Raw genomic sequence first — 25,913 nt, 5'->3', positions numbered from 1 at the left:
AGTTAACATAGAGTCTGAATTGGTCCTCTGATTCCATATCATACATTGTTCTTTTTTCCACACTTTGGGAGAGCCAATTTAGTAGCCAATAATTTTGAGAGAAGTAATTAGTCTAAAGCAACAAAAACGATTTTCCTGGAAAGGGCAAACAAATGACCAGAAGGGAGGGAGGAGAGCTCATGATCAATGAATTATGCTTTCTTTACCCTTTGGCTTAGGGAATCAGACCTTGTTAGGTACTCAGAACTCACAAATGGTTAGGCGGTATTGCACACAGCTCTTATCATTCCAGGTGCCATCTTTGTATATTTCCACACAAGGCTCTTGACCTTTCCCCGCAGGTTCACCTGGGTACCAACTGGTGTAGTTCACTGGGCTTCCATTGAGGTAGTAGAATTCCCCTGGTGTCTTCCCTTCTGTCAGGCCTAGGTAGGCATATGTGTTGTACTTCTGCACGAGGCTCATGATGGCAGCATTTTCTTCTGCATTTGTTGGGGTGGCAATAGAACCACCTGCCTCGGCACATACTTCATTGACCCTCTGGAAATTAAGTGACTGGCCATTTGAAGAAAAAACCTTCTTGCCCACCTGTAACATGGTGCCTTGCAATTTGAGAACTAAAGAGCAAAGGATACAAAATCAAGTCTTTGTCTTTTTGAAGCTCTCAATTCTCAGTTTATGTATAGAGAAAGAGGAAGATAGGGATGGAAGGAAGAAAGGAAGGAAAATGAAGGGAGAGGACACAGAGAGAGAGAGGACAGAGAGAGAGAGAGAGAGAGAGAGAGACAGAGACAGAGACAGAGACAGAAAGACAGAGAGAGAGGGAGAGAGACAGAGATAAAGACAGAGAGAGAGACAGAGACAGATAGAGACAGAGACATAGTGCCAAGGACTTGATTTTTAACCAGAATAGAATAGAAAGGACTAGTCTTGGTGAGGACTGGAAGTTGGACCTGTTCTATAACTTTACATCCTGATCAGTAACTTATACCTAGGCCTATTTGAAGCCCAAGATCCTTCTTGCAATGTGGCCCTATCCTGTATCTCTAAACTGCCACCATTATTTCCATTTTTGAAATTACAATCCATTAAGAAGAAAAGGAAAGATCTAGAGCTACAAATAACCCCAATTGTTTTATCTGACATTTTTATTCCCCCATTTTTATGATTCCCTTCTTTGCCTATTCTCTCCCCCCCCCCAATTTTTCCTCTCCTCTCCCCTAGTCAACTTTTTTTTTAAAGTTTTTGCAAGGCAATAGGGTTAAATGGCTTGCACAGGGCCACACAGCTAGGTAATTATTAAGTGTCTGAGGCTGGATTTGAACTCAGGTTCTCCTGGCTCCAGGGCCGGTGCTCTGTCCACTGTGCCACCTAGTCACCCCACACCACTCAGACACCCCCACAGTCAACTTTTTAACCCACATTCACTATGACCTCAAGAATTGAGGGAATGAAATGATCACTCAATTTCCTCTACTGCAGGGCCTCCAAAGGTCCACAGTTTTCCACTCTATAGTAGGAATCGCCCCCCCCTTACCTCCCACTGATTGCAGAATGCTCTGTCTGAAGTCTTGAAGTACAGACTGTAACTCTTCATCTAAATAAGCAGACAGCCCTGGGGAGGAGAAACCCCCTTTTAGGAGTCATCTAGACCAAAAACCAACTGAGCATATGAGTCATTGCTCAGTGTTCATTCACATTCTACAAACTATGCTCTCCCAGAGCATCAACTATAGATGGAATATATTGTGTTTAGAAAAATAAAGGACTACACTAGGGGTCAGAGAGTTTATATACAAACTCTGTTGTCTGCTACTGAGTTGCCTTGGGCAGATGATTTAACCTCTCTAGACCTCAGTTTTCTTTATCTATAAAATGGGAGGAGGTGGATAAGAGGATCTCCAAGATTTGCTAAAACACACCTTGCTAAGTACCCCACCAAGTCAGTGATTAACTTAGATCTTAGGACAAGTTCTTCCATTTATTGACTTAGGAATAATTAAGTATTTCTCCCTTAAGACAACATTCTAATGAGTCACTCAGGTCAGTCTCTTCCTGGATCCTCTGCAAAAGTCATGCTTATACCATTCATCAACCAGGAATATTTTCCCCATCCTCTTTTCTCGTCCATATTCTTGCCATCCTTCAGGCCCACTTCAAGTCTGATTTCCTCATTCCCTGACCACCTCAGTTCTTAGATGTTTCTCCCTTACTTCTTCATTCCCACTTCATGATTGGTGCTTTTCTCTTCATTGTGAAATGTTCTATTTTTTCCTTTGTGTTGTCTCCTTATTTTGGCTAAAAACCCTCTGAAGGCAGAATCCTAGTCTTCTACCCTTTTATCCACTTATAGCACCTAAGAGAAGATTTTGTGAAGTGAATGAAATTTGGGGAATGGAAACATTACAAAAGCTCCCCAAGATGCTAGATTTTAATGACATTTCAGTCAGTAGGGAAACTATTTTATCAGACCTTGGAGATCATCTTGTCCACCTGTCCATAAGAAAATGGAAACCTGAATAAGTTAAAAGATTTGCTCAAGGAAAAAGAGTAACAGAAAAAGAGTATGAATATAGATTGCCTATATCTTGTCTAATTTTTGCTTTTCTTAAATGCAACATATTATATCTATAGTTGGTACTTTGAAGTAGCAGGTCAGAGTGGTAGAAATGTGGAAGGATTTGCATTCCATCTGAAGTCAGAACTTTGGAACAGCTTGATGGGGAGAAGGGAGACCAGTGACATTTTGGGGATGAGGAGTTCATTTGAGAATTTGACAAAGTGGTTGTGAATTCTTTGTCTTCTCCAGACCAGAAATAAGGTGGGGAGGAAAAATATTTTTCTTATTTTGAAATATAAGGGATCTTTAATATTTAACAAATCAAATCAGTTTTGTTTCTCTTGTCCAGATGAAGGATTCTCTTTAATATGAGGGTGATCAAATTATTTTCTAGAGCAAAGACTTCCCCTTTTATATCTTTACTCCCTCTTTTACCAATGATTTCTTTCCCTCTGCCAACAATTATCTTTAGCTAAGATAACTTTCCTTTGATCAAATTACTCTAAAATTATTATCTCCTTGCTTCTTTATTTTAGTGCCTTTAAGTCACCTTCTGTCCTACCTACTATCATTTAGCAAAACGTTCAGATTTGCTGGAGGTAGCTGGTTTTTTCTCATTGGCTGTGCACTTCATTCTGTTCTTTTTTAAAAAAAACTTATTTAAGGCAATGAGGTTGCTCAAGGTCACACAGCAAGGCAATTAAGTGTCTGGGATTAGATTTGAATTCAGGTCCTCCTGACTCCAGTGCTCTAATCAGTATGCCACCTAGCTGCCCCCATTGTGCACTGACAGGGGGACTTTAGAGAACAGAGGGGATCAAAGATACAAAGAAATTATTGTCAGAATTGAAGCACTGGCTATTTCTGTGTCTATTAATAAATAGACATAGAAAGTGAGGGAAAAGAATCACCTTGAGGAGAAGAGAGCACTAAATCAAGATAGGGTGGGCAGGGCAGGGCAGGGCAGGGCAGGGGAGGGGAGGGGAGCAAGTGCCCCTTAGAAGTCCTGATCTTCTAAAGCTTCTACCCTGTTTTTAACTCTAAGTGTCACTGAAGAACCTAGGAAGGATGGGGTGGGGGGGAAGACTGTGTTCTTTCAAAGACATTTTTCTCCCATTCTGTACTCTTGGAGAAGAAACATGAAGATTGCATCTGACAACTTCTAGCACTGGAAATGGAACACCACCCTTTGTTTCATTACACAGCCATGCTTACCTGGAGCTCCCCTCTCACCAGGTTCACCCTTTTCACCTCGTTCACCCACACTTCCAGGAGCCCCAGTCAGCCCATCCCTTCCAGGGAGTCCTGGCATGCCTCCAGGAGGTCCCATGGGGCCTATAGAGAGAGTATCACAAGATTTGATGAATACAAGGACCCATAGTCTACAAGACTTATGACAAGAAGACAGCTTGACACAGGAACTGGACAAGTTCCAAAATATAGTCAAATATTTTTAACAACTTCCCCCACCTCCCACAATTCTTTGCTTTGGCAAAACTTCCTTAAATCTCAGAAGATAAAAATGAGACCATAATAACAAAAGCCTTGACCAAAACATGACACCTTTTCCTCCAATTTTTTCTTCATCTGAAATTTCTTGTTATTCTTCTCCATCTTGCCATAGTTGGTTCCTCTTTTAAGTGTCAGTCTCCTAATGAAGTCTTCCCTTATTACTCCAGCCTACACTGTTTGTGGTCACCTATGACCCACTATAGTGGTACCATAGCATACTTAGTTGAACTAAAACTGACTCTTCATCCTCAAGCAATCATGTTTTAAAACAGGGATTCTTAACTTTTTTGTGTTGTATACCCCCTGAAGAATCTGGAGAATCCCTTCTCAGAATAATACTTTTTGAAATTTTATTATTAAAGAAAATGCTAAATTTAAAATTAAAATTTAATGAATTTTAATCAGATATTAAGGTCTAACAATAAATATATATATATACATATATATGTATATATACATATATATGTATATATATATATTCTTTTTCCATCCAAGTCCAAAGACCCTATGAAATCTCGCAGTGGAACTCTCAGGGGATCCAAGGACCACAGCTTAAGATTTTCCTTTTCTAAATCAAGGGCTAATATAACCATTCTCCCATCTATCCATATTATAGACTTGTCTTTTACAGTTAACCTTACTTGTGCTTTTGGATCATTTCAATTTCCTCTACTTAGTCAAAAGAAAACTATTTTTATCAGAGCAAGAAGGGATTTTTTGTGCTCACCTGGTCTGACCCTTTCAATTTATACAGGAAGAAATTGTTATCCAAAGAGGTTATGACTACCTCAGGATCACACCAGTAGTAAGTAGAAGAGCTGGGATAAGAACCATGTGCTCTGATTCCAAATTTTATCCACCGTTTTGATGTCTCATATCAAGAATCCCAAAGCGTATGTGGTAAGGCACCTTCTTTCCCCCGTCCCATAAAAAATAGTAATTCACATTAATCTAGCACTTTAAGATTTACAAAGTGATTTTCTTCTACCAATTCTATGAGGCAGGGAGGTGGTGCAAATTTTAACACCCCCCACCCAATTCAGAGTAAAGAAACTAAACTTCAGAGAATACAAGTGACTTTCTCATCATCCCATAGTTAATAAAGTATAAGTTCTGAGAAGCAGAATTTATACCCAGATTTCATGATTACATCCAATACTCTTTCCATTACTGATTCTCTATCCAATAATAATCATGGCACATTCCAATAATAATCATGACACATTCAGGTGACAAAGAGCTTTCTTGGGTACCTGGTGGCCCAGGGTCTCCTTTGACACCGTCCCGACCATCTCTACCAGGCAGACCTGGAGCACCAGGGGTTCCTGGGATGCCGGGACTTCCAGAGAATTCGTCCTTGCATCCCTTGACCAGGGAAGGCAACAGAAGTGTAAGAACTAGGACCAGTGAGAACAGGGTCATTGCTCCCAGTCCACCTACAAAGGTCAACAGAGACATTTGTTTAGCAGATTATTTGCCATCCTTCCAGAAATTTTAACTTGCATTTTATACCTCTACACTCGCTCATCAGTTTGAGGTAGAACCCCATTACCACCACTGTCTTCACAAAGGGACAGTTGTCAGAAAACTGGAAATATTGGTCATTTGGGAAAGTGACAATACCCCCCTCTCTACATATTTTCTTATTACAGATGCTGCCTGCAATTTTACCATCAAAGCTTTAAATACCAGATTTTGATCCCTGGGAAGCAGCAGAAATAAGACTGGGTAATGAGAAGATCTGAATTCTGGTCCCATCTCATCTACAATTTGATCTTTGATTTGGGGAATTTTATAATGTCTTTTGTCCTCAGCTTCCTCAACTTTAAAATTAAGATCATATATTCAGTACTGGAACTTATTTAGTACTATCTTCTCATTTTACAGATGAGGAAACTGAGGTTCCAAGAGGTTGTTATTTACCCAAGGTCATTTGGCAATAAATATCAGAAACAGAATTAAAAACAAGTTCCTCTAACCTCAAAACCACTGCTTTGCTCACTGTACTACTCTGCCCTTGTATTCAAAGAAAAAAAAATATCACTTCCACAGGATTCTATAAGGTTTAAGACTAGAGTCATATAATTCATCCAATATAGACCCCTCATTTTGAACTGAAAAGAGCCAATAAGAAAACTGGAATATAAATTCCCCTATATCTGTAAGGAATTGTAAAGAATATAAAATGCTTTAGGAATATACAGAGATAAAAGTGTTTGTATCAATTACTATTAGATTATAAACTTGGATGCCAGTGAGGATATGGGAATCATAAAATTTTAGAGCTCAGACCTCAGAGGGGTTCATTATCTCTGCTTTAGAGATGAAGAAATTGAGAAATATTAAAATCCCATTGACATCATCATTTATCAGAAAGTTGGCTAAATCAATGAGTTGCTAGTTTAGTTTGAGATCCTGGGTAATACTTTCTTAAAACTAACTTCATCACTGAGGCAGTTCCCAGCCCTTCTTTCCAACTTCCATAATTTTCTGAATATATAGGCACATGATTGGGAGAGTTCAACAATTAGTAACCTTTGATTATGAAGTCTTTGGGATACATGAGTTGATGTTAAAAAATAAAAAAAAAATGCATGTTGAGAATGTTTTTCTTTGCTATTGCATTTCTATAGCACCTTCTCTACCCAGTTTTCTCCCTACTGGATGCTTGAGAATTCTCTGGATGCTACCCAGGAGCCCCTCCTTACCCTCCCCCACACACACACTTCAGTGTCCCATCTGTAGGTTTTTTTCTATCACATTTATTATTCAGAACTTACCGTGGAAGCTTTTTCTTTTGCAGGAAACTATTCTCAGTCTGCAGTCACACTGGATAGGTCCTGATGGGCATTAGTTTTAATAGTTGAAAATAGTTTAACATATTAACCACCCAGAAGACTTTGAATACCACCATTCCTTGGTCCCAAAGGAATGACTATATAATGGTGAAAATTTCAGATATTGGGGCAGACAAATGGGGTGAGATTGTTGTCCAAGGGAGCCTTTCTGATTTTCTCTGTATCTCACCATAGTACTCTTTTCTGAGGGTGGATCACCATAGATGTGTCTGTTGTTACCTGATTCCCAACACTATCTTTCCATTTGCCCTGGTCCCTTAGACGGCTCAGAGGAGAAGGGATAAATGCCCCAGATAAAGAGAAATTTAGAAAAATTTCAGAGTTTAAGTATCTGACACTTACCCTTCTTCTTCTAGGCAGTGTTAGAAAGGGGAAAGTGGTGGTCCCATTTATACTGTTTATAATGTAATAGATATAGATATATTTATATATCCTGAATCTGACAGAGAAATATGGTCACAAGGGATTCCGGAAAGTGTTAGGTAGTTAGGGAGGAAAAAGCCCTTTTATTTACATATTTAATTTTTCCCCCTGAACAGTCAAGTGAGTTGAAGAGGGTACTTGGTACTTTCCTTTTGGGCAAAGGGTATTGGGACCTTGACTAATAGGATGGAACTTTGCCATATGAACAGGTGAATGAGCAAGAAGTTCCTGATTCAGAAAATTTCAGCAAGTCTAAAGGATAGATAGGTGATTTTACAACAATATTTAATAAAATCCACCATTTTCTTTGAGTGATCCTCCCTTCTTTTTCTGAAGTTAAACATTGTTGTTTCTTTTTATCTTAGTTATCTCACATTTGAAATTATTCTGCTAATTAGATCTGGACCTCTAACATGAAAGACCCAAGTATGATTTTGGGGGAGCGTCTTTCACAAAATTTTCTACCCCATGTTTCCCACATAAGGAAAAGCTGAGCATGTCATTATCTGAATTGTTATTCTCTTTCTGAAAGAAAGGTTCCCTGGGTTCTGCACAAGCACCCAGATTAATCAGACAGAAATATCTGAACACAAATACAGCTGTGACCTAGAAATAGCTGTGTAAATTTTTTTTCCCTTTTTTAATCAATTGAATCCATTTCTAAATGCATTGGGGGAGTTAATTAACAAACCACATGACAAAAAAGTTTTGTCAAATGAAAATAAAAAAATTCTGGGAGGTGGCTAGGTGGTGCAGTGGATAGAGCACCAGCCCTGGAGTCAGGAGTACCTGGGTTCAAATCCGACCTCAGACACTTAATAATTGCCTAACTGTGTGGCCTTGGGCAAGCCACTTAACCCCATTGCCTTGCAAAAAGACTAAAAAAAAAATTCCACCACCTCTCTTGTTCTAATTGATCTTTTCTGTCCATAAGGATTTTGCTCAATCAGGATCACTTTGGGGTTTTTTTTTAAAGAGTGTAAGCTATCTGTATTAGACTATGTTGTGCAGTTTGGAATAATTTATAAAATTTGTCACAATCTTGATAATCTGGTACTGAGGAAGGCTGGTCCCTTGGTGTCTGTAATGGAGTGGCTGCCTCTTAATCCTGGGACCTTGTCTCGTCTTTGACATGAATGGACAAAAACCAATGCAGTCATGGTCATCTGAAATTAATAGACAAACACATACAAATAAGATAATACCATTATGAGGATTTTAAAGGTTATTTTATTTTTGTTTATGTGTGTCTCTGTGTGTGTGTGTGTGTGTGTGTGTGTGAGTTCAGCAATTTTTCCCCTTCATTGTTTTCTTAGCATTATTCTAGCTTTTGGCACATAGTGGGTGCTTATTAAATCCCTGTTGGCTTGAAGAACTTGACTATAGGCAGTTGTAATTGTTTAGTTAATTTTATAAATTCAATTCTACAGATATTTAATAAGTACTGGCATGTACCAATTATTGTATAATATCCTAGAGATATAAAGGAAATCCCAACACATTCCTTCCCTTCAAAGAGTTTATATTCTCTTGGAAGGAGAAAAATGTGTATGCAGATAAACAAATACAAAGTAATTTCAGGAAAAGCAGATAGGGAGAGCACTAAGATTGGAGGAGAGTGGGAAAGAAAAGTCTCTCATAGCAGGCATATTTGAGTTCAGTCTTGAAAGAAGCTTGAGATTCCAGTAAGTGGATTTGAAAAGGGCAGATGTAAGCAGCAGCTTGTACAAAGATTTGGGAGTAGGAGATGAATGCCATATATGAAGCATAACAAATGGGACAGATTGACCATGAAGCTTAAAGAAGGAAAATAACATACACAAATAACCAAAATTATTCATATTTTTCTAGCTCTTTAAGCTTTGCAAATGACTTTTTTTAGAACTACTATGTGAGGTTGATAGGATAAGTATTTTTATTTAGATTATATAGATGAGGAAATGGAGTCTCAGAGAAATTAAATGATACAAAGGGAGGTAATTTCTCAAAAGATAATCAAACCCAGGTTTTCTGATTCCCAATCCAATGTTTCTTCCATTATCCCTTGGATATGGCATACACTGGTATGGTTATATGTTGAATACAGCAAATGCTGTTAAGAGAGAACAAGACTGTGTGAAACCAGAGGAGAGAGAGTGATTATTTTTGTCCAGGAAAGATAAATATATTGATAGATTAGTAAACTGATAGGTGAATAGATTGATAGATGAATGGATGAATATATAGATGGATGGATGAATAGATGGGTAGATTATTTGTAGGTGAATGGATGGATGGATATAGTCAGTTAAATGGATGTATAGATGGGTAGATAGGTAAATGAATAGATGGATGGATAATTATAGAGATAAATGGATGTGGGGTAGATGGGGTAGATGAATAGGTAGATGAGGTAGATAGATAAATGAATGGATGAATGGATAGGTAGGTGGATGGATGAATAGCTAGGTAGATGATTTGTAGGTGAATAGGTGGATCGAGAGCTATAGAGTGATAAATGGATGTATAGATGGGTAGATAGACAGATATAAAGATGGTTGGATAGATAGAAAAAAAATTATGAAATGCTTAATGCATACCAGAAACTCTGATAATGTTTGAGATATAAAAAGCAGAAAGTAAGGTAATCCCTGCTTTTAAGGATCATACATTCTAAAGGAAGAAAACAACACATAAATGGGATCTGTAATCAGAAAGCTCACCTAGGGATATATGGAAACTTTGAGAGGGAAGACACTAGCATCTGGGTGAATCAGGAAAGGCTTCATGTAAAAAGATGGTATTTAGCCTGAGTCTTGAAGGGAGCAAAATAGATGTGAAGAAGGAGGGCATTAGCTAGAGCAACATCCTGGCAAATAGAGGTTCACGTGACAAAGAAGAACATGAAGGTCAGAATGTGAGGGTGTAACATAACAAAGGTAGTTTGGGGAGGTTTATGGAAATTTTATCAGAGGAGAGTATTTAATACTGGAACCACTAGAACCTATTGAATAATGAAGTAACATGATCATGCCATTTTCCTGTGCCTGAGGAAAATCACATTGGCAGTTGAATGGTGCTTGAATTGCAAAGCAAAGAATTTCCTTTGAGTTCTGTGCCCTAGATGAGAACAAAAGGTCACTTATAGGATAAGTAGTTGCTGGAAAAACCTTGAAGCACTCTTGATGGTTCCTAACTTTAGAAGTTGTTATGAAACCATGTGTTATACAACAGTTTCTGTATGTCTTTCCTTTGCTCCACAGGAAGGTACATGAAACCATCAGGATAACTGTAACAAAAGCAAATTTTGATTTGTCATCCTCCTTCCTCTTTCATAGCTTCATCTTTCTCATGTCCAACTTTCCTCTTTATTCCTAGACCTCAATGTGTTCGTTCTTCCTTTTAGATAGTCTAGACCATATACACCCTCTCTTAGGGTTCCAATCTGTCATTCCTTCAGATCCAAATCACAGAATCATAGAGTGTCAAAGTTTTAATGGGCCTAAGATCATTTGCACTACTCAAAACCTTGTAAAGGTTTTGCCCCATTCCACCTAATAAACATTGTTGTCATCTAGTCTTTGCTTGAATAAGAGGGTGATGTTGGTAAGGTGCAGGTATCTCTATTTCTTTTTTTTTCCAGTTTTAACATTTTATTTGTTTTCAAATTATACACAATAATAGTATTTACCTATCATTCTTTGAAAAGTTTTGAATTTTACAATTTTTCCCCCACTGCAGAAGGCTGTCTGATAGTCTCTACATTGTTTTCATGCCATACATTGATGTAAATTGAATGTGTTATAATAGTAAATATAAACCCCTCTCCCTCCCCAAGAAGATGAGAAACCTCAAGAATAGAGAGAAAAAAAATTACTTCAGTCTGTGTTCAGATTCCAATGGATCCATCTCTGGGGTGAGTTGCTTTCTTTATCTTAAGTCCACCAGAGAAGTTGCTTCAATATTTCTTCCACAGTTACAATTACTAGCTGTACCTCCACTCTATTCCTCCCCACTTTCATTTATTCTATTCTCTCTCTTTTCATCCTGGCCCTGTCCAAAAGTGTGTTGAATCTGAGTACCCTCTCCCTCAATCTTCCCTCTCTTCTATCACCTATTCCCCCCTTCCCTCCCCCCATTCCCCCTTATCCCATCCCTTTATACTCATTTTTTTAGGGTAAGATAGATTTCCTCACCCTATTAAGTGTGTATGTTATTTCCTCTCTGAGCCATCTCTGATGTGAATGAAGGTTCACTCATTCCCCCCTGACTTCCCCCTTTCCACTCCATTGAAAAAGCTTTCTCTCAACTCTTATGTGAAATTTCTTATCTTCTTCTTCATCTCCTTTCCCTTCCTCCCTGTACTTTCCTTTATCACCCATTGACTCCATCTTTTTAACATTACCATTATATTCCACTCCTTCCTATGTCCTGCCTATATTTGTTTCTTCTAACAGCTCCTATAAATAAGAAACTTTGTATGAGTCATCAATATCTTCTTCCTTTGCAGGAATACAAACAGTTCAATATCATTAAGTTCCTCATAGTTACTCCTTCTCTTCCACCCCCTTCCACAGAGTCCTGTACTTGGAGATCAAACTTTCTGTTTAGCTCTGGTTGTTCCAATAGGAAAGTTTGAAAGTCCCCTGTTTCATTGAAAGTCCATCTTTTCCCCTGAAAGAGGATGTTCAGTTTTCCTGGGTAGTTGATTCTTGGTTGTAAACCAAGATCTTTTGCTTTCTGGAATATCATATTCCAATCCCTAAAAACCCTTAATGTAGATGCTGTCAGATCCTGTGTGATCCTCACTATGGAGCCTTGGTAGTTGAATTGTTTGTTTCTGGCAGCTTTTAGAATTTTCTCCTTGATTTAGGAGTTTTGGAATTTGGTTATAATATTGCTGGAAGTTTTTATTTGGGGATCTCTTTCAGGAGGTGACCAGTGAATTCTCTCAATTTCTATTTTGCCCTCTGCTTCTAGAATCTCAAGGCAATTTTGCTGTACTATTTCTTGAAAAATGAAGTCTAGGCTCTTCTCCTGATCGCAACTTTCAGATAGCCCAATAATTTTTAAGTTATTTTTCTGGATCTGTTTTCAAGGTCAGTTGTTTTTCCAATGAGATATTTCACATTTTCTTCTAATTTTTGGCTTTTTTTGGAAGAGTTTTATTTCTTCAGATTTCTTGCAAAGTCATAAGCTTCCTTTAGTTTCATTCTGCATTTGAAGGAGTTATTTTCTTCAGAGAGCTTTTTGAATTTTCTTTTCCAGCTGCCCAATTCTGCTTTTTAAGACATTCTTTTCATTTGCCTTTTGTTTTGCTTTTTCCATTAGGCTTAAATTGTTTTGTTTTTGTTTCTGTTTTTTAGGTTTTTGAAAGGCAAATGGGGTTAAGTGGCTTGCCCAAGGCCACACAGCTAGGTAATTATTAAGTGTCTGAGACTGAATTTGAACCCAGGTACTCCTGACTCCAGGGCCTGTGCTTTATCCACTACGCCACCTAGCTGCCCCTTAAATTGGTTTTTAACATATAATTTTCTTCAGTTTTTTTTGTTTATCTTTCACCAAGCTGTTGATTTGGTTTTCACGATTTTTCTGCATCTCTTTCATTTCTTCTCCCAATTTTTCCTCCATCTTCCTTAATTGCTTTTCAAAGTCTTTTTTGAGCTCATCTATAGTATGAGCCCATTTTCTATTTCTCTTGGAGGTTTTGAATATGGAAGCTTTGATTTTGTCATCATGTTAGTATGTGTTTTGATCTTCCATGGGACTAAAGTAATTCTCTATGGTCAGATTCTTCTTTTTCTGTTGTTTATTCTTTTCCTCAGTCCAAGACAGCACTTCCAAGGCTTTGTTTTTTTTGGGGGGGGGTATATCCCACTGGGACTTTTAGTCCTCCAAGGTCTTGTGCTCTCTTGCCTGTGCTTTGATATGTAGATTCCCCCCCCCCCCCATATTTTCCTTTGCCCTGGAGTTGTAAGGAGGATCCTGCTATCTTAGTATGGAAGCCCAAACTGCAACCTGGATCTGAGTGTAGGTTAGCAGCAGAGTCCTACACTGAGGGAGAGCAGAGAAATTTCTGCAGTCTTCTCTGACCCCTTACCATCTCTGGGGGTGCAGGTTGCTTTCTCTAGATTCTCTCTGCAGGTTCTATAGCCGGATATCCTCACTCCACACTCATTCTGGTGTAATAGAGTTCTCCCATTGCCCCTTCAAGCTGTTGTTGGTGATCTCTCGTCTGGGCTGAGCTGCGGCCATGGCTTTTTTCCCAACCCCTGGTCCTGGTGAAACACACCTTTACCCTTGGAACTTCTAAATTATCTTGGACTGGGAAAATATAACACTCAGTCTTTCTGTGGGTTCTGTCCCTCTAAATTTTGGCTAGAGTCATAATTTTTTTTTGGCTTTTGGAATTTGGGAGGAAGGGAGTTCCCAGGAAATACTGCCTTTGCACCATCATCTTGGCTCCTATTGTTGTGGTTTTGCAAGGCAACTCTATTTCTTAAGACAATATATTCTGATTTTGTTACTCTAATTTTTACCTTTTTCATTTAATATATATATATATATGTATATATATGTAATATATATATATATATGTAGGGTTAAATAGAGTAGATTTAGCCACTTTTTCACATTACAGCTTTTTAAAATATGTGTAGTCAGCTCTCATGTTCCCTCTATGTTTACCCCTTTCCAAGGTGAACAATTCCAATTACTTTAGCTGCTCCTCATGTGGTCTGAACATGAGATCCTTCGTCATCTTGGTTACTCTCCTCTCAAAGTTCTCCAACTTATCATTATACTTTTCAGGATGTGATTCACACAATTGACTACATTACAGATATATTTTGATGAGGCCAGAGTATAAAGGACCTTTCTAAAAGGGTACATCATACTTTTGAAGAAAGCCAGACCCCCTTTTGCTTATGGTATTTATCAGAAGATTTGTAATAAATATTAATTAAATTAATTAAATTAAAAATTAAATATTTCCCAACAAGATGTATATGTGAAAGGATTTGTCAAGTGGATTTTTTTCCAATTTCCATACTTCAAAAGATTTACAATATGGGTAATCCACTGCCATAGCATACCCTGTAACCCTTCCCTAATTTGGTAGAATTTCTATGGTGAAAATCACTCATAACCTGGTGGTGAACGTTTTGTTGGGAAATTTCACTTTATTTGGCAAGGTTGGCATGGATGAGGCACAAGTATTTAAAAAGCAATCATGTGAAAAAGTAACTAAATCTACTCTATTTAGCCCTATGTGCCAGAATGAAATGAGGCACACATTTGCGGAGATTATTGTTGAAAGTACATCTGAAACTTTTCCATATACATAGGGCACACAATTTCATTGGCACAAACAATGAGAATCCAGGGTCACTTTCATGCCAAGATCAAATGTTAGAATAACATTGTAGTAAAGAATACTAGCTATAGTGGCTCTTCCCAGGGAGGATTGAACTGGGACCATATCTTGATCTAAAAGAATGACAGACTTTCCTGTAGTACAGATGGGTGGAGATGTTTTCTTATGACAGACAGCTTTCCTTGGTGCAATAAGAGGAACAAGGGTAGGTATTTATTAATTAGGTCAATAGACATGACTTACTTAGTGTTCTGCACATTGGTGTTTGTATTTCCTTGCAAAAGGAGTCACAATGTAGGGAGTGGTTCAGTCCCAATATAATTAATTAATGGAGGATCTCTTGTTAGCATCATGAATGGATGGTTCCTATGACTGAACCAAAATGGCTTGGGTCAGGAATGGCTGCAGGTTCTTTTATAGCTGAACCACTGTTCTAGGAGAGAAAGGCCAAAGCATCAAGTCTTCTGCCTCAGGAGTGAGCAAAGGATTGTACCTGAAAGGTAACTGTGAATATCTAGTCTAATCCCTTCATTTTACAGATGAGGAAAATGAGGTTCAAAGAAGCCATGTCACAAAGATAATAAGTGTCAGAGATGAAATTTGAAATTTGGTCCTATGACTCTAGAGTGCAGGGTTCTTTTCATTGAGAAAGCTCTTATAGAATACTTTTCCCAGAGTGGTGTTCAATCGATGTTTGTTAATTGATTAAATAAATGAGAAAGACTTGTATAATAATAATAGCTAATATATATCAGCTTATTAAGTGCTAAGACATTCTGTTAAGTGCTTGTTTGATCCTCACAACAACCTTGTGATATGGGTGCAATTGATATTCCAGTTTTATAGATGAAGAAACAGAGGTAAACAGAAGTTAAGGGACACAGTTAGTAAATCTGAGGCCAGATTTTAAATCTGGTCTTCCTCACTCCAAGTCCAGTATTCTATCTATTAGGCTATCTAGCTGACAGCAATGGGCAGGATGGTTTAAAATGGGAAAAATTGGGTGAGGCTAGTCCTTAGAAGGAACTGTTCAAACCACCCAACATAAAGCAGTCAGTCCTTCAAAATTATTTCATCTCCCTGAGTTGAGGAGGAAGCTTAATGAAATTAGAGCGCAGAAGGTAAGGATCTCTCTTTCCTTTAAACAAATTCATCTAGCACAATCTTAAAGTATAAGTGGCTTATGAGTATTGGACTCTTACAATTAAGCTTTAAAAACTTTCCAGTACTACCTCCTTCTTACCCCTTCGGTACTTTCATCTGGTACTTAGAGCAGAGCATATCCTCAAAGGTTCCTTCTTCCAAGGTCTGGGGTCCTGGTCCCACACCTGAACTCAACAAGGGCCAAGGTTGACCAAGAAGAGAGAAGTCCTGAGGCCCAATCCCCAAGGAGACAATGTTTTAACTACACTGGAATGTGAAGCTTTGCAAATGTGTCTGTAATATAAAGGATAAAAACCTACTGGGAAAAATCTCTGAAGGGGATGAGAAAGTCCCATGAAACCAAACCAGGAAGGTCAGAACACCTTTACAAGAGAATACCTGTCAGGAAGAGGTAGTCCCTCCACCAGAGAGAGGGCAGCAGAGGCCAAGGAAGTAGCAATGAGCCTGAGAAGTGTTGAGAAATACTCATACATTGCTTGGTAACAAATTGGATAGAAAATTGGACTTGAAGGCAGAGGGCTTCAGTTCAGACCTGCCTTAGACCCTTCCTAGCTATATGACCCTGAGTAGGTCACAGTCCGCTCCCCAAGTTTCCTTACCTGTAAAATGTGAATAATAATAACACCTGTCAAACAGTCTTATATTAGGGAATCAAAAGACATAACATGCATAGAAGCATCTCAAGTATTATAAAAAGGCTAACTATTAGGACTATTGTGAAGGTTCAAAAGGTCCAGCCTATCAAGTTCTTAATTTCACTTAAGCTTCTTCCTCAGCTCAGGGAGATGAAATCTGGACTGACTGCTCTCTAGCTGAGTGGAAATAGAGTAGGGGTTGCTCCTAAGGACTAATCTTACCTATTTTTTTACCCTGTCAAAGTCACCATTGGATAGAACACTAGACCTAGAGTCAAGAAGACTTGGGTTCAAATCCAACCTCAGACATTTTATGTATATATATATATATATATATATATATTATATATATATATATAATATATATATATATATTCTCTGTCTCTCTCTCTGTCTCTCTGTCTCTCTCTCTTTCCTCTCTGTCTCTGTCTGTTCTCTCTCTCTCTCTGTCTCTGTCTCTCTTTCCTCTCTGTCTCTGTCTGTTCTCTCTCTCTCTCTCTCTGTCTCTGTCTCTCTTTCCTCTCTGTCTCTGTCTGTTCTCTCTCTCTCTCTCTCTCTCTCTCTCTCTTTCCTCTCTGTCTCTGTTCTCTCTCTGTCTCTCTCTTTCCTCTCTGTCTCTGTCTGTTCTCTCTCTCTCTCTCTCTCTCTCTCTCTCTCTCTCTCTCTCTTTCCTCTCTGTCTCTGTTCTCTCTGTCTCTGTCTGTTCTCTCTCTCTCTCTCTCTCTCTCTCCCCCTCTACACACACTCTCTCTCTCACCCACTACACACACACACACACACACACAAACACACACACCAGTGACTCCAACCTTTTCAATGTTTTTTGAACCCCTTTCTAACATCAAAAAATTCTGTAAACACCTTAAGGAAGATTAGTATCTATGTATCTATTGATAGAGAAAAACGATGTCAGAAAGCTCTTATAGATTTAGGAATGTTTTTTAAATGAGTTAGTATTTTATTCTTCATAACAACATGCGTTAAATGCTGTCTATAACATTCACACTCTTAGCTTGTTGGAGATATTTGGTATGCTCCCCCTACCTCCCCTCCCCTGGCCTACATCATACAATTTAACACTTAGTAATACTGTCTCCTATTGTTTGCTTTAGATTCATATTTGTTACATTTGCTATCCTCACTAGGCTCTTGTATAGAGACCACATCTTATGATTTACATTTCCATAGCAACCAGCATGGTACTTTGACTCTAATATGTTTTCAATAAAGACCTGGATGACTAATTTGAAACCCTTCAAAATTGCCTATATGTCAAATACCATCCGTTTTGAATTTAGCTGCTCTAGATGTGGGTCTGATGGCAGGCAGAGAAGATGAATGGGAGTGAGCATGAACCAAGGTGAATGGGAGTGAGGTGTAATATTTGAGAAGACTTTAGAAGGCAGACATCAAATGTGCACATAGGATCTCACCACTTAGAGCTGAACAGATATTAGGAAATCATCTAGTTTCAATAGTGGTGAGTGGGATGGTTCCATGTTGCTTGAGAGGACAGGTTTCACTCTATCTGCCACTTCCTTCATGCTTTGTGTGGGTCGTACTGATTTTCCCTATCAACTTTCTTGGTTCTTGTTTTCCAGGAAGTTTTTCTTTCAAACCAGGAAAAAGAAAGACTATAGAGGAATGTGGTCAATGTTTTGCTTTCTGTTCACATAGTTAGGTACAACCTGTCCACAAGACAAAGTCTTTACTCATTTCCTAGAGAGAAAGAATCCATATTAAATCATCTCCTCCTTGTGCTCTAAGAAATCATAAAATAAATGAACAATTCTCTTTCTATTGCTTAATCCCCAGACAATGAAAATTGTTATGACAAAATATATATTCCAATTTAAAAGTTATTTTTTTCTTCTCCTTGGAATTCAACCCTATTCTCTCTCTCTCTCTCTCTCTCTCTCTCTCTCTCTCTCTCTCTCTCTCTCTCTCTCTCTCTCTCTCTAGCTCTATCTCTCCCACCTGCATTTGCACAAGGATATATACTGCCTAGACTGGTGTATGAATATCAGTCATCAGTCAATAAACATTTATTAATTCTTAAAATTCTTTTTTGGGGGGGTTGAGTTTTTTTAGATTTTTCAAGGCAATGGGGTTAAGTGGCTTGCCCAAGGCCACTGGCTAGGTAATTATTAAGTGTCTGAGGCCAGATTTGAACCCAGGTACTCCTGACTCCAAGGCCAGTGCTCTATCCACTGTGCCACCTAGCCGCCCCTTAAAATTCTTTTTTCTTAATATTTTAATGTTTTATATTTATATACACTAGCAGTTTCTACCTATCATTTTATGTAAGGTTTTGAATTTTACATTCCCCCCACAGAAGGCAGTCTGATATTCTTTACATTGTTTCCATGCTATACATTTATCAAAACTGAATGTGTTGAGAGAAAAATCATATCCTTGAGGAGAAAATATAATATTAGAGATAGAAAAAGTATGTAGTACATAAGAATTTTTTTTTTTTTAATGAAAGTAATAGGCTTTGGTCTTTGTTTAAACTCCACAGTTCTTTTTCTGGATACAGATGGTATTTATTCTCTGTTGCAGATACACCAAAATTGTCCCTGATTATTGCACTGATGGAATGAGCAAGTCCATTAAGACTGATCATCACCCCATGTTGCTGTAAGGATATACAATGTTCTTCTGGTTTTTGCTCATCTCGCTCAGCATCAGTTCATACAAGTAATATTCTTAAAAATGGAAATATTTTGGGAAATAGTGACATGCTTTCTTGAATAAAGGAAAGGGGGGAAGGGAAAACAAAATTCGGTAGCTCAGATCTCAGTATCCCTAACAGTTCCGACAATGCAATGTCTTCAGCATGTTGCTCATGTGAGACTCATTGCTACCTGAGGCTCTCCCTCCACAGTTCTCCCTGATATTCCTTTGGTCACTGAGGCTACTCTTCCTCCAGGAAGGCACCTTAGGGTGAGAACTAGCTCAAAGTCCAATCCCAGTAATTCACAGAGGCAGGAAAGCTCACAAAGAGCCAGGCAGTACTGTAGTCAATTCTCATTTTATAGATAGCAAACAGAAACTCAGAGGTTCTAATTATTGTTCTGATCTTAACCACATGTAATTCTAGCTTCTTCCTCTAAGCCTATCTAAATAATGAAATCATGGTTAGAAGGAAGAAGACTTACAGGTCATTTTGTTAACTGTGCAGTGTTGCATAAAAGTGAAGTGACTTCATTAAAGTCACGTAGGGAGTTAGTAGCAAAGCTTTGACCAGAAATCATATTCCTTGACTCCTTGTCAAGTGACCTTTAGGACACAGTATGGAGTCCTAGGCTTTGTTTAAGTCTCCTCCAAGTCTGACATTCTCTCTGAAGTCTTTCTCAGCTGTAGGATGGATTCCCCTCCTTTGAAGCTTTTTAGGTCTTAATAATCTTAATTATTTGTCTCAGCTTATGTGAATAACTAACTAAGAGTATGAATTAACCATTTCTTGTATATAAACTACACAAATGATCAGAAATTCCTGCCCACAGGTATTGTGTCACACTTTTGCAAGTACTACATGTTGTACCTGACAGGCTTTCTGATCTATTTTGATAATTGATTGATCAATCATTATTTTTTTCAAGGCAATAGAATTAAGTGACTTGCCCAAGGCCACACAGCTAGGAAATTATTAAGTGTCTGAGGTCAAATTTGAACTCAGCTCCTCCCAACTACAAGGCCAGTTCTCTAGCTGCCCCGGTCTATCATTATTGCTAACAAAAGAAATTATTTCTGAATGGCCTGTCATATGTAATCTTTGAACATTAGATACATTGGTTTTTCTATTTAATAAGGTTGAGAGGAGTGTTAATGTGGCATGACAAGCTAAAATTTCAAAGTTCTGCCTGGTGTTCATCACTGATTGGCTCTACGTCTTTGAGTAAGTCTTTTCATCAAGTAGCAATGGGCACATACTTCTTTCTTTAAGGAAACCAGTTTGTATAAACACCCTTCATTTTATTTGCTTAGTCCTTTCAAGTGACAATCAATCAATTAATCAATAAGAATTTATTAAGCATCTATGAATAGACATTGTAATTTGGGGAGATTTAAAAAAGTATCACTGTCCAGTCTTCTAGAGGAGACAACATGCAAATAAATATTATGAAGAAAGATATATACAGGAAAAAAATGATGATGTTTGTCCTTTGTTTTCAAAGAAGGTTATGACATCAGGGAGGTGATGCCATGGCAAGCATATGAATTGGATTTAAGTGAGGGGCTGCTGTGCTAACTCATCAGGCTCACTTTCCTCCTCCAGAATCATCTGGTTCTAGTGACCAGACAAGAATCAGGATGACTGGAGATGGCCCTGGATGAGATGCAATCAGGGTTAAGTGACTTACCCAAGGACACAGCTGGTAAGTGCCAAATAAATGTCTGAAATGGGATTTGAACTCAGGTCCTCCTGACTTCAAGGTAGGCACCTTCACCCCCCTGTGTCATCTAGCTAGGAAACAATCAAAATGGGAAGGAAGTAGGACTAAGAGGGGTTGAGGAAAGTGGAATATAGGTGGGATTTTAGTTGGTACTTAAAGGAAAGCAAGGAGGTCAGTGGTCTGAACACAGGAGAGAGAGAGAGTATTACAACCTGGAGGATGGCCAGATAAAATTCCAGGGATGAGAGATGGAGTTTTTTACATTCAGCAGCCAGAGTGTGAAGAGTATATGGAAGAGAGTAAGATGTAAGAAGGATATAAAGGTAGGTGGAATCTCAGTTATGGAGGTCTTTGAATACCAAACAAAACATTTTCTATTTTCTGTTGGAGGCAATAGGGAGCCACTGGAATTTATTGAGTAGAGGGATGGGGGTGACATAATGGGATCATGTTCCTTGCATCTAAGTCAGTTTTTCTGTACATTATTTAATATCTAATGAGCTTACAGTTTGTGCATCATTCTCTGGAATCAGTGTGCCTGGCATAGAAACATATTCCTTGGATACAAGATTTCTCCAATGATCAGTCTCTCTGACAGAATCCTAATAGGTCTGTGGTGTGTTTGGTTGTGAATATTCATCCTGATCTGTCACTAAAATTAATTGGCAAGGGACCACAGTATAAGTCTCCAAAGACTTGGACCTGTTTCAATAGTAATTAAACCATTTATCATTTCCCATGTCATTTTGATGGAGCCTAGTTTATAAGAGGCAAAGAATTATTTTTATGGCTTAAATATGTTTTAAAAAAGACCAGTTTCTATGTGTTTTACATTGGTGACAAATGTTGAAATTTTCTGGCTGATTCTGAGCATCATTCTATAGTCAATTTTTCTTCTTAAAATGAATGTAGAGCTCATAATTAACATTTATAAATGTTTATCATCTGGAAATACCTTTAAAAACAAGCAAGAAACTTGGTAATTTAATTTCTTTTTAACTTATGAATGATTAAAAGTGCAGACACAGTTGGGATTCCAGGATGGATGTATGGGTTTGGATCAAAACAGAGTTCTTGTTTTTCTCCAAAATTTCATCCCAAATTCCATAAAATTTCTCATTTTGGTTTTGAATAGAGGGAGATACTTTTTTTGCATCACCCACTAAAAACCTATACCCAGATTAACCCATTAAATAGCATATATTGATTGAGGAATGTGAAGGGTAGAAGAAAAGACAGTGAAGATAGAAGGCAATTCTCATCTCACTGAACTTCAGTTTCCTTATTTGAGCAATAGAAGAAATCAGATTTAATGATCTTTAAAATTCTTTCTAGTGTGGCCATTGTGTGACTTTATGCGACTTACAAGCAGAGCTTTCCTTTAGGCAAACTGATTTCTTCTTTACTGATTATATATGATAGGAGGAAGTTGGCAAAAGCCTCTGTGGATAGTAAAGTTTGCAGATTTCCTGATGAAGAACCAATCTCACCTCCACAATCTATGTGAGATTGCTCTAATCTATCCTTCTTCCTCCTCCAAGTTTATCCTTCTCCCCTCCACCTATTCAGTTTCTCACTGCACCCTTCAAAGGGCAAATCCATATCCATTTTCTCTGTGAAACTATTCCTGATTACTACTGTCCTCACTGATCTCTCTCCTCTGCATTTTCATATCAACTTTTATGGACATCATGTAACTACTGTCCTGTAAGGTTAGTTAAATTTTTGACGTTAATTTTATAGAAAATCTTTCTTTGTAATGCATATGATGAGACAAAAGAAAATTTCTGGAGAAGAAGAAAGTGGAAAGGAGGCATGGATGGCAGCCTGGAAATTGGGGAACATGATATCCAAATTCTCCTCCGGAGAATTCAAACAACACTGCTTTTGTACAGAGAAAACAGGGCAAAGAAACCAACTATTTTGTCTGCTTTTTGTCCAATGCTTCCTTCAAGATAATTCTCCTCCAGGAAGTTATGTCTGATTAGTCCTGTCCTCCAAGGATCACTGTTTTACTGTACCTTCTTAGCTAGAATACTTTTGTTGAGATGTTTCATTCACTTTTGTACTCTAGTTATCCTTTGGATTAAGAAGGAATTTAAATAATTGTTTTGTGAATGTCAGCCTGGGAATTGTATGCATGTTGGCATGAACTTCAGTCTTTCCTCTCATGGGTATAGGAATGGAAATCAATTGTTCTGGGTTAAAAAAAAAGCAAACTCTCTCATGACTTGAGAAAGCCATTTAAATTGGGGAGGGGATCATATACCATGCCATGAAAGTATTGCTCAAAATAACTAGCTTGGAGAAGTGAATGCTGAAAGGTAATTTGATAATTCTCTCTCTATCTCATAATTTGGTGAGTTGCCGTGGGAAAAAGAGATTAAAATTGTACTCTTTGGCTTTTGAGTAGAGATTAGGAAGAGTGGATGGAAGTTGCAGAGGAGTAGATTCCAATTCAACATATGAAAATTTTATTAATAAATAAATATACAACTTGAATGGGATGTCCAGAGGTAGGAGATTTTCCTTCATTAATGTCTTCAAGAGAAAGCTGGGGGAATACTGATTGACTGGTGGAGGGATAAAAGGAAAATAAATTTACATAATATGCTTATTAAACATTTACAATGAACAGTAAGTTGTACACAATAGATTTACAGTTTCATGTGCAATCATCTTGTTCTTATATTATGTTATGTTATGGAGATGCTTTATTCCATAAATTAAAAATAAAAAAATTTTTAGAAAATGAATGACCAAACTAGACTTAGGGACAGAGTAGACTAAATCAGGGGCTAAAGTCTTTTTGTGTGTGTGTGTGTGTGTGTGTGTGTGTGTGTGTGTGTGTGTGTGTGTGTGGCAAGGATCTCTTTGGTAGTCACATGAAACCAATGGACTGTTTCCCAGAATAATGTTTTTTAAATATTCAAAGTTGAAGAAAACAGAGGTCAGTGAAAATTAAAATATAAATTTTTCCCATTTATGCCCACAAAACCCCTGAACACTAACCAAGGATTAAAGGATTAAAGGAGAACCATGCTCTTTCCATCTTTGAGATTTCTACAATCTTAATCTGCACCTTAAGGTAATTGTTGCCAGGATCCAGTGTGATGGTTTGCTTCAAGATGTCAAAAGATCGGTGCCTCCATGTTCTGCCCACCTCATCTTGACCACAGTTGGCAATCCTAGGCCTACACGAAGCTCCAGATGGTCCACCTTTCTGCCTTGTGACTGCCACACTTGAGCCGGATCCAGCCTTCCTCACAGTCCATCTTTGGACAGTCAATTCTCTATGGATTTGCAAACTTCCTGCATGTCTGTGTCACCTTGCTGAGATAGGTACATGACTTGCCCAGCTGTACTGTGCTGGTACAGCCAGGCATAATTGCTCCAAGTGACCAGGTTCCTGATTTCAGCCTGGTCTGGGGACTCCTGCTGGGTCACCTCTTTGGCTTGCTCAAGACAGCTCAAGGCTTCCCCATTCTTCCCCTGCAGGTGTTTCAGGTACGCTAGGAGGTTGAATCCAGAAGACTTTGTCTGAGGGCAGAGAAATCCAATGCCATTTGTGATCTTAAAAAAATATTTCAAGGCAATGGGTGCCCACAGTCACACAACTAAGTAATTTTAAGTGTCTGAGGTCACATTTGAACTCAGATCCTCTTGACTCCAAGTTCAGTGCTCTATCCACTGCACCACCTAGCTACCCCCAAGAACTCTTCCAAGTCCTTAAAGTTTCTCTCCCTTGAACAGACATCAGGTAAAGGGCCAGTTCAGCTACTTCAGGGTGGCTTCCAGTGACTCTTTGGTCATCTCACTGCAAGGGTTGGGGAAAAGGTTAGTGCTCTCAGAAAGAACGACCAAACCCTCTCGTCTTTCCAAGTCTATTTCCCATCCCCCGCTACCCCTGAACTTTCTTCCTACAATAGGAATAAGAATAATAGGGATAATTTAAATAGAACTTGGAATATTAGTTCATTTGATTCTCACAATTGGTACTATTATTAACCTCTTTTTCCTAATAGAGGCTGGGAGAGCTTTTAAGTTTCTGACAGAGGATTTGAATTCAGGTCTTCCAGACTATTTCTAAAGTCACTAGGTAATCTAGTCAAAGAAGAAAAGAAGGTTTTCCTCAAGAGGCAGAGTGGTGCAGTGGGTTGAGTGCAGGATCTAGAATCAGGAATAACTGTGTTTGTATCTTGTTTTGTTCATTTATTAGCTAGCTGCTGCTCACTAGCCATTACTTCCTGTGCCAAAGAACCCAAACCAGGTCTTCTTCATCTTTTCTGGGTCCTAAACCCTTACATAGCCTGGTGAATCCACTGGGACTCTTTCCCTAATCAGGTTTTTTATGTGCATAAAATAAAATACACAGGATTAAAAAGGAAACAAAAGTATATACATATAAATGGATAGATTTCAAGTAGTCTGTGAACTTGAGTGGAAAAAATATAGAGAGGTAATAGATTTAGGATGAAGAATGTGACATATTTTTTGGACATGGGCAACATGGGAATTTGCTTTGTATGACTATGCCTGTTTGTTACTGCTTTTTCAATTTTGTTTTTCTATGAGAAAGGGGAAGTGGGAGGAACAATGAAATATATTTTTTGTTAGCTGCTTTCTAAAATAGTCTTCCTAGCTCAGTTCTCTTCCTTTTTCAAAACATCTTATACTCAGCTCCCAAAATGATTTTCCCAAGGAACAGACTGAAGACTCTTTAATAAACTCTATTGGCTCCTAATTACTCTTAGAATCAAATGTAAAATCCTCTGTTTGGTATTTAAGTTCATCATAACCTTACCTTTCCTGTCATCCCAATCTTCTTACATACTTCTCTTTTTTTCTGTCTTTTGATTTTGTTTCTGTAATATTTCCTGTTGATCATAGAGTCATTATTTCTGATTTTGGCAGCCTTTCTGTGCATCTGCAGATGGCAGAGCTTATCCTTGTTTATCTTCGATTTTCTTTACTTTTGTTCCTCTATTTTTTTTTCCTTTTAATTCC

General features: G+C 38.1%; 1 protein-coding gene across 1 annotated transcript; it reads right to left on the bottom strand.

Moving 5' to 3' along the window:
• Positions 1 to 5,497, bottom strand: LOC141519889 (pulmonary surfactant-associated protein A-like). Its single transcript, XM_074231862.1, has 4 exons — positions 5,326 to 5,497; positions 3,776 to 3,895; positions 1,538 to 1,615; positions 1 to 617 (listed from the first exon to the last, which is right to left on the bottom strand). The coding sequence occupies exons 1-4, from the start codon at positions 5,492 to 5,494 to the stop codon at positions 241 to 243; spliced, it is 744 nt and encodes a 247-aa protein (XP_074087963.1). The 5' UTR covers positions 5,495 to 5,497; the 3' UTR covers positions 1 to 240.
• Between the last annotated feature and the right edge of the window lie 20,416 nt (positions 5,498 to 25,913).

This window comes from Macrotis lagotis, chromosome 4 (assembly GCF_037893015.1).
Source record: "Macrotis lagotis isolate mMagLag1 chromosome 4, bilby.v1.9.chrom.fasta, whole genome shotgun sequence".
Taxonomy (NCBI): Eukaryota; Metazoa; Chordata; class Mammalia; order Peramelemorphia; family Peramelidae; genus Macrotis; species Macrotis lagotis.
This window is presented reverse-complemented; position numbering and strand designations above follow the sequence as displayed.

Excerpts from the sequence above, each read along its gene's own strand:
- LOC141519889 (XM_074231862.1), bottom strand. The coding sequence starts at position 5,494 with ATGACCCTGTTCTCACTGGTCCTAGTTCTTACACTTCTGTTGCCTTCC. Across the intron at positions 3,896-5,325 it reads AGGAGACCCTGGGCCACCAG|GCCCCATGGGACCTCCTGGA; the intron begins GTACCCAAGAAA and ends CTCTCTCTATAG. Across the intron at positions 1,616-3,775 it reads TGGTGAGAGGGGAGCTCCAG|GGCTGTCTGCTTATTTAGAT; the intron begins GTAAGCATGGCT and ends TCTCCTCCCCAG.